Below are 17,072 nucleotides of genomic sequence, written 5' to 3' on the forward strand. Positions count from 1 at the left end.
TGATGATATCGATCTGTTTAGTAGAAATTTGGCATGTTTTCCTGTCCTTTTCATGGTTGAAATATGTGATTTTAATCACTAGAAAATGTATTTTGCACCACTTATGTGTATACCACACCTGTAGGAATGTGTAGAGATGCATGCTCTAGTGTGAGATATATAGACAGATATCTATGTATCTACATAAATTATGTATTTTTTAGCATAATATTTTGTGAATGGGGACTTGATAGTAAATACTATTAGTGGTTGAATTTGGGATTGAGAACAGCAGACTAAATGAGAAATAAGAATCACCCCTTTTCAAGAGAGCCTGGTGATGGTGATAATGAAGATGATGATTGTGATGATGACAGTTGTAATAATCTAATCATCATTATGATGTTGCTGTTGCTTGTGATGATGATAGTAATGAAAGTGATGATTAATAATGATGATGGTGAAAGAAGAGAGTTATCAATAAGAATGAAATAGATGATGGACACACCCACACATATAGATTAAGGTTTGTGTATTCATCATTACTTGTTTTTAGAATAAAAAAAAAATACACCTAAGTTTAACAAAAAGTGTGACACCATCTAAAAGGAATGCAGTGTGGTATGGGAAAGCCACTGCATATCAATTCTTGTATATCAATTTTATCAATAGAAGATGATGTTGGCATGTGGAGTGGGCACTCAAAAGGTCATGCCCACATTGTTCAATACCTAGCTGCTACAAGCTTGCACAAGAATGATGGTGGCACACTGTGGATCGTAACGTGACTCAACTGTATAAACCCACAGGAGTATTAGCTGGGTCGCCATGGTCACCCCACAGCCCTTCTGGACGTCATAAGATGGCAAATCTCATCATGAGAACAGCATGAATCACCAAAAGTTCCTCGCAGGCTCCTAAATCCGATGGCAAATACATGTCCTTTCTATCAGCAGGTTCAAGGAATACTACAGAACTCTAACAGCACCATCTGTTTGTTACTAGTAACTGGGGTATATATATAGTACATATCGTAGGATCTCCAGAGCATTCGAATTGATGCACACCAACTTTTATGTTATAATTATTATTGTATGATAAAAAACTGTGGAAGATATGATGCAATAGCTGAAACTCAGGTCACAAACATAGTTTGCCCCAATTGCTTTGAAATATGGGTATTTCCACAGTAAAAGGGGCCATTTCTGGGATGTTGGGCCATTTTCTGTTTCTAATGTGCATTACCCCCGATACAGTATGATCTTTAAGAACACATTGATGAGAGATAACTTTGCCCTGAAATTGCTTCAAACAAGCAATGTACAAGATTTTTTTTTGTTGCTAAAATAAACATTTTTGACGAAAAAAATTCTTATGATTTGGAATGATCAAATGCACCCTTTTGTAATTTGCAGCCCATAAAGTATGGTGTGAGTCTCGTCATGAATGGATGTGACAGCCCTCTGTCGTACTCCCTGGGAATCCGCTCAGCCTCTGGTAACTGGCAGTACAAGTTCTTTAGGTCCAAGGAAGTCTTTGTCAGTGAGTATCAGTGTTTGTCTGTGTGTCTGTCTGTCTGTGTGACATCATGTATGTGTATTTCTGTAAAACTGACTCCAAAAAGTGTGTGTGTGTGTGTGTGTGTGGGGGGGGGGGGGGCTGCAGATTATATTGAGTTATTGAGGCTTGCCTAACATAAACTCATTTTGCCACTCCCCTCCCCACCCCCCCCCCCAAAAAAAAAAAGTAAATAATTTTAATTAATAAATAAAAAATAAAAAAAAATCAGACGATATTTTCTCCCCATCCTAACCCAAACCTGGACATTGGCCAGATTCTGAATAATTTGACCTTATATCTTATCTGTTATTGCTGTAGAAATATAAGAACAAATAAAAGGTGAAATGAAAAGATCGTTATTCAGATGCACATGAATGATACGCATACATTGTGAGTTAGAAAATTTAGTTTATTTATGTTTGATACCTAATGATTTCTATCTTTATCACTTTCCAACTGAATAATTTGTAACTAAATTATCTAACTTTGTTGACAATCTATCTATCAAAATTCTCAAGATATGACATCAAATTTATAGAAAGAGATAGACAGACAGATTGAAAAATACATAACGTATGATTTAAGTCATCATACCAAAGAATGAGAGTATTTAGTTGTAAGAAACATATTTGCTCATTTTTCTCTCATAGGTACAACTGAATTTTCCCCCATCACATTCATACATTTTGTAGCATTCTATGGGTTTAATTTCCTTCTCAAATGTTGTAAAAGCTTTCACTGTCATATGATTTTCTGTCTTATGAATAGATGATTTGAAATCATACCACCATTTACACTTGTCCTCAAAGTTTTACATGCATATCTTTTATGTACATGTACAATGTCCTCATTTTATAGGCAGGAGGAGCCTACGTACTGTAGATGTTATTGAGTTATTGAGGCTTACCCTGCTTTGTTCTCATTTTACCCATAACAGACTTGACGTTTCCCCATGAGACAGTGCTTCATGCGAATCTCGTCATGACACCTGACATCAGCCTGGAGACAATGACAACCTCGGTAAGAATGCGTCACTCTGGAGGGAAAAACTCCACTCTGTAGGCCTATACCCAAACTGACTTTAAGCCCTCTGGCCCCGTAACGAGTATGACTGCCTCTCAGGAATAATCACTGAAGTAACCACGCCTGCTCTTATGTGTATATTATTGAAATATACATGTATGTAGAGACCTACAATGTATAATGTATAGGTGGGTGCATGTAAGAGGTGCAGATGTATAGAAAATGTGTGTGTGCATTTCTTTGTGTGGCTCTCAACCCTGCATGTTAATGCCTTTGAATAGTCAACATAGTCAACATCAGTTTCTCTAATCTGTGTTAAAAGTATGGAATTTTCTCCATCTGCTAGTGAATAGAAATGAAGTGAATAGAAATGAACATTCTGTAAACATGCTGATATGGGCTTTAAGGAGGAGATTAAGCACATTTTCATTTTCAAACACTATTTAAGGTCAATATGCAAAAGTTATGTTGTCCCTGGATGACAAGACCTTGTACCTCAATTTGCATATATTTAAACATTAGCTCCTAAACTCAATCTGCAGACGTCAAGATGTTAGCCTTCAAACAAAACAATTATCAATATAATTCAAAACAATGTTTCTGCATTAATTATGTGATGTCAACATTTATATTTTTTGGACTTTTTGAAAATTATGCAAAATGAATAAGTATTTATTTTTTTTACTCTCCTAAAAATTCTTTCTTTTGAGATATGTGGTCTATTATAATCCCAGAGATGATATGTGTCATTGAATTTGTTTTGTTTTGTTTTGTTTTGTTTTTTGGGTGTGGACAATACAGGACTTTTGTGCAGCATGTGCTAGAAAACGCAGAGAGAAATACAGGTTTATTTCCAACAGCCAACCTAAAACCTTATATGTTCACTGATCTAGTTTGTCTATACTTGACACCTGAAATGAAATATCACGGAACTTGCATGAAAATCTAATGAATCAATTTTGTCTCTACTTATGACACCTGAAATGAAATATTGTGGAACTTGCATGAGAATTAAGGCTATATCAGTAAACACTTTCTAATCATGATTATGTAAATATCATTATGATGTATTCAAATTCATCTACCAATGAAAAATATGAATTTGGTTAATTCCAGTAAATTGTTTTATGGTATTTATACCTTCCAGCATTAGAATTTGTGCCACTTGCACCAAGGCATTGCCTGTGCACATGTGTGTTCAAAAAAACGTTGCGACCAAGGCCACTGAGTCATGCAGACCAAAGCGAGACAGATTAAGTAAGCTAAAGGGGATATGCGGGGGTTAGCTGTCATGCACATGCTTTCTTGTATCCCCATGGGATCAAGTCCTTGTTTGGAGAGGTCTGCGGCCTCTGGTGGATTCTGTGCGTCACCCAAAATTTTGCTTCCTTCCATCCTGCCTCCCCGTCCGTCCCTCTCAGATTCCAGTGCATGTGGTGCACACTGGGGGCCTGGTGTCAGATTTTATTCAAACTTGAGATTAGATACTGATGGTGTGATAACAAAGTCATATTTAGAAGGGATAGTGATGGGAGGAAATAAAAATATTTTTAAAGATTTGATTCACAGTGTTGGGTTATTCACAATGCAAGCAGTACACAAAGTACAGTGGTCACAACATAGTGCATGTGCCCTTCTTTAAAAGTGGAACTTATAGCTAGCAGAAAAAGTTGAGTGCACTAGAGGTTAATCAAATGAATCATCAGTAACAGTGTTTAAAAAAAAAAAAGGTCAGACAACCACTATGTAATCATAATGATAAAAATAATTGACAGTGCTTATATAGCACATAACATATAGTGTATATGTCCCTCTGCACTCAAGAAAAGGAAATATTTTACAAGAACATACAATTGCAATTACAATGATACCAAGTTTCATGTTTGTTTATACACTGTAAAACAAAAGTGTATTCAAGGCAGACTTGAATTTATTGATATCGGCAATTGTTTGGAATTGCATCATATAGGAGTAATATGGCTGCTTATCTGATAACCTTGCAACTGGTTTTGATATCACACACACAAATGAAATTATTGTCAAACTGTATTTTGTAAGTATTCTGTGACTTCAGACATCTGATGATGCTAAGCAAATTTGGTGGAGGAAAAGCAATTTAAGACCAAGTTTGACCTTCTTATACATGTACTAATAAAAGGACTTTGGTCCCAGCATAGCTTGTACCCATAACCATTTGTCTCATGCACCTGTCTCCATGCTCAATACAGTCTACTTCAAGTTGTCATTTATACAAGCCAGTATAAAATGAAATCGATACATTGAAAAATCTAGAACAGAATATAGACCAAAGTCATTCAAATATATAATGAAATCATCAAATTCTGGATTGGAACATCAGAATTGTGCAAGGGCTTTCATGTCATATTATGTACTCTTCTGTGGCTGTTTTGTACAGAAGAACTACCCTATTGAGTGTACATAAACTTGTGTGTTCAGTGAGAATTAAAGTAGATTATGGAAACATTTGTTATTTCTTTTTAGGATTAGGTATCATGGCAATTTGTACATTATTGTATTTGTGCAATTTATCTGCCATTAATCTATTGAGTGACATAATGATTTATAAAATGTCTGAACTATGATTTCTAAGGTAATGATTCTAGTGACAATATGATTTCTTACCTAGAATATGATTTTGTTTGTTTTCCTGTTTAGAAAAGGCAAGTAGAAATCACTACCTCACATGTGAATATGTGAATCATATACAGAGAGGAATAGTATTAATGGTAATTAGAATGACAATGTTTATGATAATGATGATAATTATAATGCTGATGATATTAGTGAAATAATAACAGTAATAAAAAACAATAATGCAATGCTATTTCCTTATATACTGCCCTTACAGAGACTAAGAGACATTTTTCTTTTAAATTACAGCTTGCACTAAGGAGCTGTGCTGGACAGGAGCCTTGTTTGAATACAACAATTTTGGATCAAACAGATGTACCCATCCCACCCTGTTGTAAGCTCTCAGTCAAATCATCATTTCACTTGAAATTGTCAAATGTTTGTTTTGCTACAGTGTCCTGAACACAGCATGTTTGAGGAGATGACTCCTTACTGTGTTAAGACAGACCTTCTCAATTACATAGAAAGTATTGAGCATGGTCAGTGTTTCTCTTGTGTAATTGAACATCAAACTATCTGCTTTTTTCATGAGTCGAAGTATGTGTCTCTTTATATTTCATGTCTTTATCATGTGTGTATGTTTCAGACTGTGTTTCAATGTAAAATGCATCTACAGTGCGCCCTAAAATAGATTATGATTCAGAGCTGTATGCACTTTGGAATGTAGTGAGTGAACAGGGAAAAGTATTTTTTTTTATTTATTTTTTTTTTGTCTTAAACTGATTTTTTAAAAAATATCTGACTCATATGCACAGAGCTGCCAACTAGTATTGATTTTCAGTAATTTCTACTGAAATTGGAGTAGAATACTGAATGTTGCAAGCAAATTACTGATTTTAGAAATCTTTGTCTGTGACATATTCTATTACCACTATTAAAGATTACTGATTTTCACTCAAAAAAGGTGCAAATTACTGAATTTCAGCTATCAAAGTACTGAAAGGCATTTACAAAAGTTGGCAACTCTATGACTGTAGTTAATTGCCTAAAATCCTTAAATGTATTCAAATAGATGAAATGAATAGTCCATAGATATCAACTTGTCTATAATAGCACCAAATACACCTATTTGCCATGAGTCAGAATGGTCCAAAATCGTAAGTTAATACATTTTATAGACACTATATTTTATACATTTTCGAAAGCTTCCATCAGTGTGAAAAAATGATGAAATTGATGGTCAAGAATGCAATTTCTATATTTCGGGGGGGGGGGGGGCAGAGAAGGGGAGGGAGAGGGATAGGTTAGCAACAACAATTCAAACATTACAAATAACTCTACTCTCAGTTCTTGTTCATTTGTGTATTTCTTTGTTATTTTTGTAGAGAGGTTGTGGCGTAAGGTGATTTTGTATAAATTTCCCTCATTCGCACAATCTAGGGAGTGTGTAAATTAATGAAATATACCATTCTGATGAAGACAGCTTATCTTCAAATACTTATACTGCACAATTGGACAGAGGCTGCGTGGACTCCATGATAAAATGGATGGGTCTAATTGAGACCATTTGCTTTTCTTGGTAGTGTGGAATATATTTTTGGGGAATGTGCAACTTGCAAAAATACACATTTCAATTATTTTTTTTTCAACAGAATACAGATTAGCAAGATATGCAACTGAAATTATCTGACAGGGATTATCCTTTGAAAGACCTTAAGTGTATTGCTGATTCCTCCACTTGTATCATGTTGAAGTATCTTACATAATGTGAGCTGCAATTTTGTAATGTCATTTTTTATATTATGTACTTGTACTATGTGAAAATAAATAAATTGAATTGAAATGATGATACAGTGAAATCAGTTGGCAGATATTTCCTCTGAAAAAAACACAAAAACAAACAAACATGCTTCTCATAACAGTGAATTGCCAGTCATGTACCAGGCACAGAATTTAAAGAGTAGCTGCTCCTCAGTGTTTTCGTTTGTCAATTGGCAAAGTATCATAATTGTGTCTTTATCTGTCTGTCTGATTTGCCAGCTTCTGCTGTGCCCATAGGAGCATGATACAGTAAAATCAAGTGGCAAATATAATTCTTTTAAAACAAATAAACTTTTCATACCAGTGTCATACCAATCATTTACCTGATATAGAATTTATAGAATAGCTGCTCCTCATTGCTTTAATTTGTTCAAATGGCATCATAATATGGTATCATACTAGCATCATAATATTGTTTCTTCATCTGTCTGTGTGATTTGTCAGCTTCTACCGTGCCCACGGGAGCTACCCCTACTGTTGCCACCACCCCACAGGCTGATGAGTGTCAGGTGTGGAAGAGAGTGGAGAATGAGTTGATCCAATCGGCTGGACCTGGGTATGGCATTACCTCATGCGCAACCATCGAGAACTGCAGTGGCTACAACTGTACGGGAGAATTTGAGGTGAGCGTGCATGCAGGGAGGCATTGATTATTTTCAGGAAGATGTTTTCTGTTTCCACCACTTAATGGTAACAAGTGAAAACACTGACTTTTTAAAGTATATTGAGACTTGTCAATTAAAAACAAAAAAGAAAGAGAGATTGATTGTTGCCAACCGTTTATAGCATCATCTCATCAACTTTAAACATTAAACAATTAAGCTTTTTTTTTTCCTGGCATCTTTCTTCAAGGAGTTTATAAGCATTTAGTGTCACTTTTTTTTCATGAAGTGATTGCTGTAAAGCAAAATATTTTTCTGGCATGAAATTTTCACAAATATGAACTGATTTTTTTTTTTTTTTTTTTTTTTTTTGCAGCATGAAATTTTCTTGAATTGCCACTGATATTCAATGTATATAGAATAGATGAGAACTTTTGCATACATTTTGATTTCACAAACCTCGGATATTGTGAATTTTGTGGAATTAAAATGCATGCGAACATTTCTGGTGTTACGGTATTCAAAATGTGACTCTTTGCTGAGCATTGAAGACATACATGGCTAAAAAAGTAGAGGCCAGTCATGAATAAGTAGTTACAGTGGAGCAATTAACGATTCATTTTGTGTTTCCCCAGGGTCACAACTACACCATCGTGACAGTGCTGAGACATTGTTCAAACCCTGTCGTCTTGAGCATGACTGTGCAGAGTAACACGGACAGGTTCTTCTGGAAGAAAGCCGTAACTCACAATGACAACATCACAGTGGCAGGTAGAGCTATAAAACACCGCACTTCATGCTAAAGCTAAATTCTGTTCACCCTCAGTTTAGATGATATTGTAGAAGTCCCTGGGCCCTATGTCATAAATTTGTTAAGCAGCAACCATGCATTCACCTGTTGTGTGTGGTAGTGTCAATGCATATAACTAACTGTGTTTGCAATTAATGCTTGAGTGAAACATGTTTTTGTAAAAGAAGAGCATCATTTTGGTGTCTTTCTAATGGGATATGGTTGCATTCTCATTCTATGTATATTTGTTTGAGAGCAAGTTGGGGATTAAAGCCATATTTTATGATTTTGAATTCTTATGGGGGTGGGATGGGTGTTAACCTTTGGACATAAAGCAGTGATGTTTGTGTTATCTTCAAACTTATTCTGAGTCATTTTTCTCTCAAAAGTTGTGATGACAAGAATAGCAAACTTGAAAGCTATTTCAGTGGATGCTTATGGTTCTAAGCACCTAAACTTTGACTCATAATCAATGGAACAGTGTAGGCCTATGTTGTTTTTACCTGGGAGAGCAACTGACTTGAAACATTTGCATTTTATGTATAAAAAAAACCCCAGTATTTGAAGAGTGGTAATGAATTAGGAGGCCTCCATTTTAAATGCACGACAAGTCAGTATGCATGATATACAGGTATGCATGATATATAGATATGCAGTCAGTGTGTACTACTGGTTGATGAAGGAACCAGTAAAGGATGATGAAATGATTGTGCTATGACACTGTAGGACATAAACATGAAATGTGGCCAACAAAATTAAAGATTGATTATTTCATGATTAAAGCAGGCAACTAGTGCTCTGTACAAATCAGAGTAATATGTCTGAATTCACCCAAAAAGTATTTCGATTCAATTCAATTCAATAGTTTATTTATTTCTATCATCCAAAAAGAAAGAAAAAAGAAAAAGATTCAAAGCGGTACAAGTTTTTGATTTGTCTTTCATTCGTCTGATAAGGGCATTTTGTTTTTTTTTTCAAATACAATATAAAGTATATGCGCGAATGATGTCATAAAAAAAGAAACAGTGCACTTTGTCATGACAACAAAAAAGGAAATAATCATAATAATGGAAAACAGTGTTCCACTAAAAAGCCAAGCTTGTAAGACGTGGAACACTGGAAACATAACAACGACAGCACCAATTTGTTATACCAATAAAATATATTCATATTGAATTCTTCATATACTATTGTACATTTACTCATTGATATATAATGCTGATACTATAAACAATACTTACTATGATTTTAGAATGCAAACATAAAACCTAACTTTCTAAAGTATTAGCCATGTCTTTGTACACTTTTCTCATTGTGTGTTTCACTTGATTAAGGTACACATGGAATGCTGGGATTTCACATCCACCTGTTGAAGCTATCTGCCAGGCAGGTATTAATAGGGGTGTATGCCAAGGTGGGCCTACCTGGTCTCTCACCACTCAGCGTACCCCTCATCAAGGATCAAATAATGCCTGTCTCAAGATGCAGAGGTGAGAATCCAGCTGATTGAAAGTGAGCAAAACTCTTTTTTGGGGGGGCAGGAATTCCCTTTAGCAGTTAGTTGTTCATAGGATAAAGGGCTATTCCTCATTGGCTTGGAGATTAGGTGGCAATCTGGTGGCGACTCTGGTCTTGCTGGTTGTGGAGAGGTTACGGAGACATCTGTGGGACATCTCTGTGACGTCTCTTGGAGACTAGCCTGGTCTCTGGGGAGTCACGAGATTCAAACATGTTTGGGTCTTTTGGAGACTTTTCCCAGTCTCCAGCTTGTCTAAGAAACATTACCAAGATGTCTCCATGAAGTCTCCTGAGTCGCAGCCAAGTTGAGGAGACTAATTTTGTCTGCAAGGTCTCTGAGACATCTCCATGACCTTACAGAGACCCACTGGCGACCTACTGGAGACATCATGTCTCCCAAGCAAATAGGTTTTCACCTTATTGGAAGACATCTTGGATGTTGCCTTTGAGTTGGCTTCTTGGTGATAGCGCAAGCCAGTTCTTGATCTCTAGAGTCACAGAAGTCACAGCATCTGATCAGTCGTGGAAGTTGCGGCAAAGTCTCCTCCAGTGAGGTAGACCCTTTCCACAATCCTCTGGCAAGCTTTAATTTGCGGTTGTTAAGCCAGTCTTTTATGAACAGAGCATGCGTATAATAACCTTTATTTGAGTATATTATACAGGATTGGTCCAATTAGTTAGCCTTTGTGAATCTTATTGTTAATCCTGTGTCTCATCCAGTTTGCATCATAAGCTGATAGCCAGATGAAAGTTGGACAAGCTTTTGCACAATTGTGAAGAAAAAGCTGATGTTTGTGTTCAGGCTGATTGTGTACAAGATTGGAATGAGTTGTGAAACTCTCATATTAGTCTTCTTCATAAGCGCTTTGAGGTTGAGGAAAGAATATGTAAACAAATAGCAATATAGAACCTATGTACATGATTATATTTTTCTGTGCTGCAAGATGGGCAATCAAATGATGTGTTCTAAGCCTTGATTTAAATAATGCTACAGTTAGGGATATTGATGAGAAGGATTTTAAATGTGACTCACAAGGCATAAAGGGAAGGCATGCAGCTTTTGAATTTTTGTCCTCCTAAACATTTTACACAGTTCCACCTTGGAGAGGCCCTGGAGGAGGTGGGAGGGCTGGAGGTAACAATGGAAGAGGCGGGGCCAACGAGAGGGGCAGGGCCGATCATCCCAAGAGGCCACGCCCAACCAAGAGCCCTGTACAGAACATGAAATCAAGGACGGGGGGTAAGTTATCCTGACTGGACTTGCTGCAGTAGCAGTGATATATATTTGTGGACACACTTTCATCCTACATGCATGTTATCATGCTTAGTGTTTGTAAGTGACATCATCAGGCAGGAGATACATGGAGTAACTATCATATGAAGGGCTTTTCTTATTTTTCTTTAATTACAACCACTTTTAATCATGAATATAAAAGAAACAGCTACAATCATGGTGTCTGATGATTTTTGTTTTCCTTTCAGCTCCCTCCTTTCTCTTTATTGCAACGCTGCCTTTCTATTTATACAAAAGAAATGTACTGGTATGCTTAAATGTTCGCAATGTAACTTTACATGGAGATGGTACTGCCAGGACAAGGACTACAGTTTATTTATAGACAGATACACTTCTGATAAATATATATCACAGTTGTTGCTTTTTCTCATCTCAAAAAGTTCTTACCAACTCCGCAAAAAGACAACTTTTGATGTGAGCAATCTTCTGTTGGGTTTACGCTTTGGAATAATACATCTCTTGATGCAATTGTGCAATGCAAAATTCGTCCTGAAGCAAAAGCACCCTTGAAAGTACTGATACTGACCCATTGATTTAGATGCAAAAAGCATTGAACGTATGCAATATCATGAAAGCACACAAACAGATGAAAGTGGTGCACAGAATTTATACATCTTATTTTATATTCATGAATTTCATTCATGCCATCAATTATTTCATTTGATTTCTCCTCACAGAAATTGTAGCTATGTTATACAATTTTTCATCAGCATGTGTTTTGAAGAAAAAAAAAAAAACGAAAGAAAAGTCTTCCTCAGCCTGGAAGTCCCCTATCATCTTTAGAGTAATAATTTCATTGTCTCATTTTTAGCTGAGCAAACCCTCTGATAATGAAATTCCAACTAAACAAACTGAGAACAGTAAGACGAAATTAATACTAGAACAGTTGGAAGCATATCTGTTGCCATGGTAAATGTCAAATATGGGATGACATCGTTTGTTGAAATCACATTTTTTATTTTATTTTTTTTTCAACATGTGAATCAGACATGAAACAATTTTGAAACTTACCAGAAGTCATTGTGTTTCTCTTTTCAAACTTCAAACCTCATCTTGTGTAGTGAGTGTTGGCATTGGACTAACGATAGGAATAGGCATCGCATCTCTGGTAGCGGCTGTCATGATCTACGTATACTACAAGCAGTTCCCCAGCCCCGACCGCGTCATTCTCGTCCACCGAACAGCGCCCCCAACTACGGCGCGAACATTATGATGTATTGTGTTAAGTAATAAACTGACAGACAGTTAACAAGTGAGTCGGAGTAATAGAAAAAGGGTCAAAGTGTGTGTGTGCGTGTGTGTGTGTGTGTGTGTGTGTGCACACGTGTGTGTGTGTGTTTGTGCGTGTGTTATGTTTGTAGATGTTTGTGAGGGATAAAAAGTGGGATATAAAACAGAGAAACAGAGAAAGCAGGATTGGTTATAAAGATTCTGTATTCATGGGCTGCAAAGAGTGACAATGTGTGATCAAGAGCCAGACATTGCTGGATTGTTTGGTCATGTTCAATCTCACATCTACTTAATTTTCTGAGGTGGGGAAATAAAGTGCAAGTGCAATAAACTTCACATGAATGAAGTGAAGTCAGATTAGCCATTCATTTCTTTACTGGTAGCCAAAAACAAGGCCGTATTTTTCCCTATGAATTTGTGTGCAAAATATTTTCAGCCAAGGCAGAAGTTACAGTATAATATCGGACAAGTCATAGAAAAACTTCATTCCTTTTCTCCGAAAATTCATGAGAGCTTCATTGTGTGAGTCAAATTAGACATTTGATTTGCCAGATATTTTGGCTGATGTTAACACGGAGGTGGCAGAATCTTCGGAAAAAACTCTGCACAAATTTGTGTCACACTGCAATACAACTCAAGCACACTCCTCTTATTTTTGGCTGAAGTAGTTGTCTGGTTTCAAAGGCCTTATGACCATTCATGCTTTTTATGTAGCTATAAAGCTGATGAATGGTATAATGTCCTGTAGTGTGAAGAAAATCAGTGATTTTCATGTGTAAAGCCATAGCTGAACATATGTTTTTTATTTAGTATTTTGTCTGTTACTGAATTTGTAATACTTTTATCTCAATTATGAAAGCACCAAAGTTTAGATGACTGTGGTGACTACTGATGGGAATGTGTTGGCTGTCAAAACAGTAATAATCCATGATTCATAACTATGAGTAAATAGTGTTGGCACATACATATCTAATATATGAACTCATATCTATGCATTAGCTCATTTTAGTAGTGCAATGTAAACTTTCAGGGAAATAAACACAACTCATGGAAAACTTTAGATAACAGCAGCATACCGTCACAGGGGTGACAAGACCTCGTATCTACAAAATGTCAAATGTTCAGGAGAGCAAAAAGACGTGGCAGCCAGAGCACTATATCAAATGGGATTGCCTTTCCTTTGACATGCCGTGGTGGTGTCATTTTTTGGGTAAGACAGCTAGGATTTGGACAGGACATCACTTAATTGATTTTCTAACCATTAATCCAAATAAGTAATTTTCATCCAATTTGAGATACCAGGTCTTGTCGTCCCAGCGATGATATGCATGGAACATGTCAATGCAACACATATACAGTGTAGGACAACTACACAAACAGGAGGTGGAATGTGAACAAGAAAAATAAATGTGAAACTTTAATGACTTGTGAAAATTGAATATTGCTTTCAGCCCGCAGGATTTCAACTTGTGGAAATTTTACTGTATATATATATTTTGTGATAAACGACAAAAGATTTTATCAAACTCTAAAGTGATAACTTGTCATTCTAGAGCAATACTATTGTATGGCATGTAAATATGATTGCAGCAAAGCAGAATGTTCCAATGACATCACCAACTTTCTCACTAGGTATACCTAGACAGACTTAACCAGATTCCACTTGCTGTATGGCTGCTCTGTTCATTTTGATGGCTCAGGTCAGATTTGAACTAAAATGTTTAGGTTTTGGAAACATGAAGTGTACATGCGATGTTCTGCAGACTTTAGGCATGATCACTGTCACATGCTTGAACTAGTGTTACAGTAGGTTTTTTAACATTGATCAAGATAAGTGCTGAAGCTAAGCTTGTAAAATGATTGTGTATTAAACTTCAGCAGTACACATGGCAATATATATCGGGGTACATGTGACCCCGTGAGTCATGGAACTTTCAGAACTTTGCCTATAGGCCAGTTTAATGTATTCTTATGTATTATGCAAAAATATGTGCCCCCCCCCCCCCCTTGGCATGTTGTGCGTGAAAGTATCCACATATTAAATATCATCTATTTTTTCAACTAAAAATGTGGAAAAGAATGTCATGCTTTCTGAGCCAAATGTTTACTACATTATCCTACAGTCCCACATTGCAAAGAAATCAATTCAATCTGTGCATAAAATGAAAAGAGAACAGGAGATGTAAATTACAGGGTGCTGCTTAATGTTTTTATAGGTGCAAATTTTGTAAAATGAAATAAATATTTGAAGTATCTATGCATCCTTGTTTCTATGCAGTCATGTATTTTGTTAATGTTATGTTCCTTTTCAGTGTTGGTAATTTCTGAATGATCTCTGGACTACTTTTTGGTTCACATCTCAGACAACATTACTACTGACCTATGACATAAACAGTCAATCGTTATGAACGCCTTGTTGAGATATCAGTCTACAATGCAACATTAGCCATGTGATCTTTTCTGACAAACTTGGCAAATTATAATCGACAAGGGCTGAAACAGAGACTAATGAGGACACAACTGCACGATGGTTATGTTTTTGTAGAGTACTAGTTTGTTTCCTTTATTTTCACATGATGTGACAAAGACATTATGAATATAATATGTATATATCTAATTTCATATAACCATTTCAATGATTCTTCATCTTCCAATCATTATTTTAAATGTGTCATAACTACAGACCTATGCATGCCATCTCAGCTACACACAAAGCATTTTTAAGCAAAGCACAGTCTCAAGTTTCACATCGAGTATTCCATTCTTGCCCTAAACAAAAAATCGAGCTATATTACTGGTTGTCCCCTGGAACAATCATTTAGAATTCGTAGCGATCACACAACTGAATCTCACCTTTACCTGCTGGCACCATTTCCTTCATTCCTCACTATGCATTTTTAGTAACAATTACTGTCTGCTAACAATAAACATAAGATGTAATGTGAATACTCACTTCAATACTGTGATTCTCTCAATAACGGTTGGTGAGACAAAAGATTTGCAGTCTGCTAAAAATACAAGTTCGCATAGTACACAAATTGCATTCCCCTCAGACTTTTGTACATCAAACACTTTGTGAGATTCTGTTACTTCACATAGTAGTCAGGCTATGCCTTCAAAAATTTTGACAGACAGCATTCTTTTTTGATGAGCATTTTGATCTGATGTATCCTGTACAAGCCAACATACTGTTGGGCTGATGTGTAGTAATTACGTTCAGTTAATTAAAAAAATTTGCACATTACATTTAAATATCTTTATAGTATCAGCCACATTTTACATCACTACCTACTTGTGCAAGTTTTTGCAATGATAAAAGCTGACTAGCAGTGTGGCTGGGCTTTTAAATGATCATAGTTTGTGCACTTAAACAAAGCCTTCTTTAAACAAGAGTTTTCTTAACCGCTCATCCCATGTCCAACTTTCATTGCAAACACAAATAATTTACACAGTAAGTTTGGAAAAGTATGTAGGAAAGGAAAAATATCAAGCACACTCTTGATCACATCCTAAACAATGTCAACAGGTCATCAGAAATATTGTTTGGTTGGTTTTTGTTTCCACATCACTCGAACAGTACATACACCACACTTTTGCAGAACAAGGACACAATGATATTTAATATGGTGTTTCACGGGTAAAGATCATCATCATGATAAATACCGATGCTTCATTATTCATCATGCAACCAACATGTGCAGTAACCATCTCTGTTCAAAGAATACGAAAGATCCCTTTTGAATCGATGGAGAAAAAAAAATGAATGTAACATTTTAGCCATAAATACTGTCTGTGCCAAATGTGGTTCACATTGTGCAGTGAATATTTGTGTATGTTGAATATGAGAATGTCATATTATATAATGCAGTCATACACAATTGTAAATAGTGTAACATGAGATGAAAAATGATCTGATCAGTATGTAATGCCAACAGAATAATCATCATTTCCTTGACTTGAGTACACCCTAGAATATGATTTTCCCAAATTTTCAGTTGCATAAATCTGATTTTCTTTTTGTTTTCCTTTTTCCCTTTAAAGATTTTGTTTGTTTTTTTCTAAACACCAACATCAGCACATGAATGAAACTTCCATTTTTGGATACTAGATGTGTGTATTGCACCTGCTTAAATTAAGACATGAAACATGACAAAAATAAAAAAACACATAACGTCTCTGTCACTTGTCAGGGGAGCAGAGGCAGGAGCACAAGGCACCCCTTCATGTACTTGACGCTTCCAAACTATTCTATGTGCCTCACAAATTATGACGCCCTTCTGGTATTAAAGCACCGACATAGTTTGCACGTCTGTGCGATGACAACATGGGAGAACTGCTACTTCGCGGAATACTTATTTTAAAGACACACAAGGAAAACCTTATCAGGTGATATTGCTAATGTTTCATAGCAAATCGCTTTAGGACATACAATTACAGATAGTTAAGACAATGTACCAATCACAGCCATTTCTTTGATCATTTGGTATAGTCCTCTTCTGAAATATATAAATACCACCTTAATGAACCAAATAAAATAAAAATACATCTCAATTTTGGCATATCAAATCATATAAAAAAAAAAAAAAACACCAATAAAATACCAACCACAAAATATGGGAATCTCCTGCCTTTTGTTAAAAATATACAGCAAATATTCAATAAT

General features: G+C 35.9%; 1 protein-coding gene across 1 annotated transcript in view; it reads left to right on the forward strand.

The window, feature by feature from the left end:
• LOC140238070 (uncharacterized) overlaps positions 1-12,392 on the forward strand; it is a 30,556-nt gene extending 18,164 nt beyond the window's left edge. Inside the window, exons 7-14 of the mRNA XM_072317994.1 lie at positions 1,395-1,521; positions 2,477-2,559; positions 5,464-5,548; positions 7,420-7,598; positions 8,213-8,348; positions 9,702-9,857; positions 10,979-11,125; positions 12,241-12,392. Coding sequence (XP_072174095.1) covers positions 1,395-1,521; positions 2,477-2,559; positions 5,464-5,548; positions 7,420-7,598; positions 8,213-8,348; positions 9,702-9,857; positions 10,979-11,125; positions 12,241-12,392 — 1,065 coding nt within the window. The remainder of the gene's footprint in view (positions 1-1,394; positions 1,522-2,476; positions 2,560-5,463; positions 5,549-7,419; positions 7,599-8,212; positions 8,349-9,701; positions 9,858-10,978; positions 11,126-12,240) is intronic.
• The last annotated feature ends 4,680 nt before the right edge of the window (positions 12,393-17,072 follow it).

Source organism: Diadema setosum, chromosome 14 (genome assembly GCF_964275005.1).
Source record: "Diadema setosum chromosome 14, eeDiaSeto1, whole genome shotgun sequence".
NCBI lineage: Eukaryota > Metazoa > Echinodermata > Echinoidea > Diadematoida > Diadematidae > Diadema > Diadema setosum.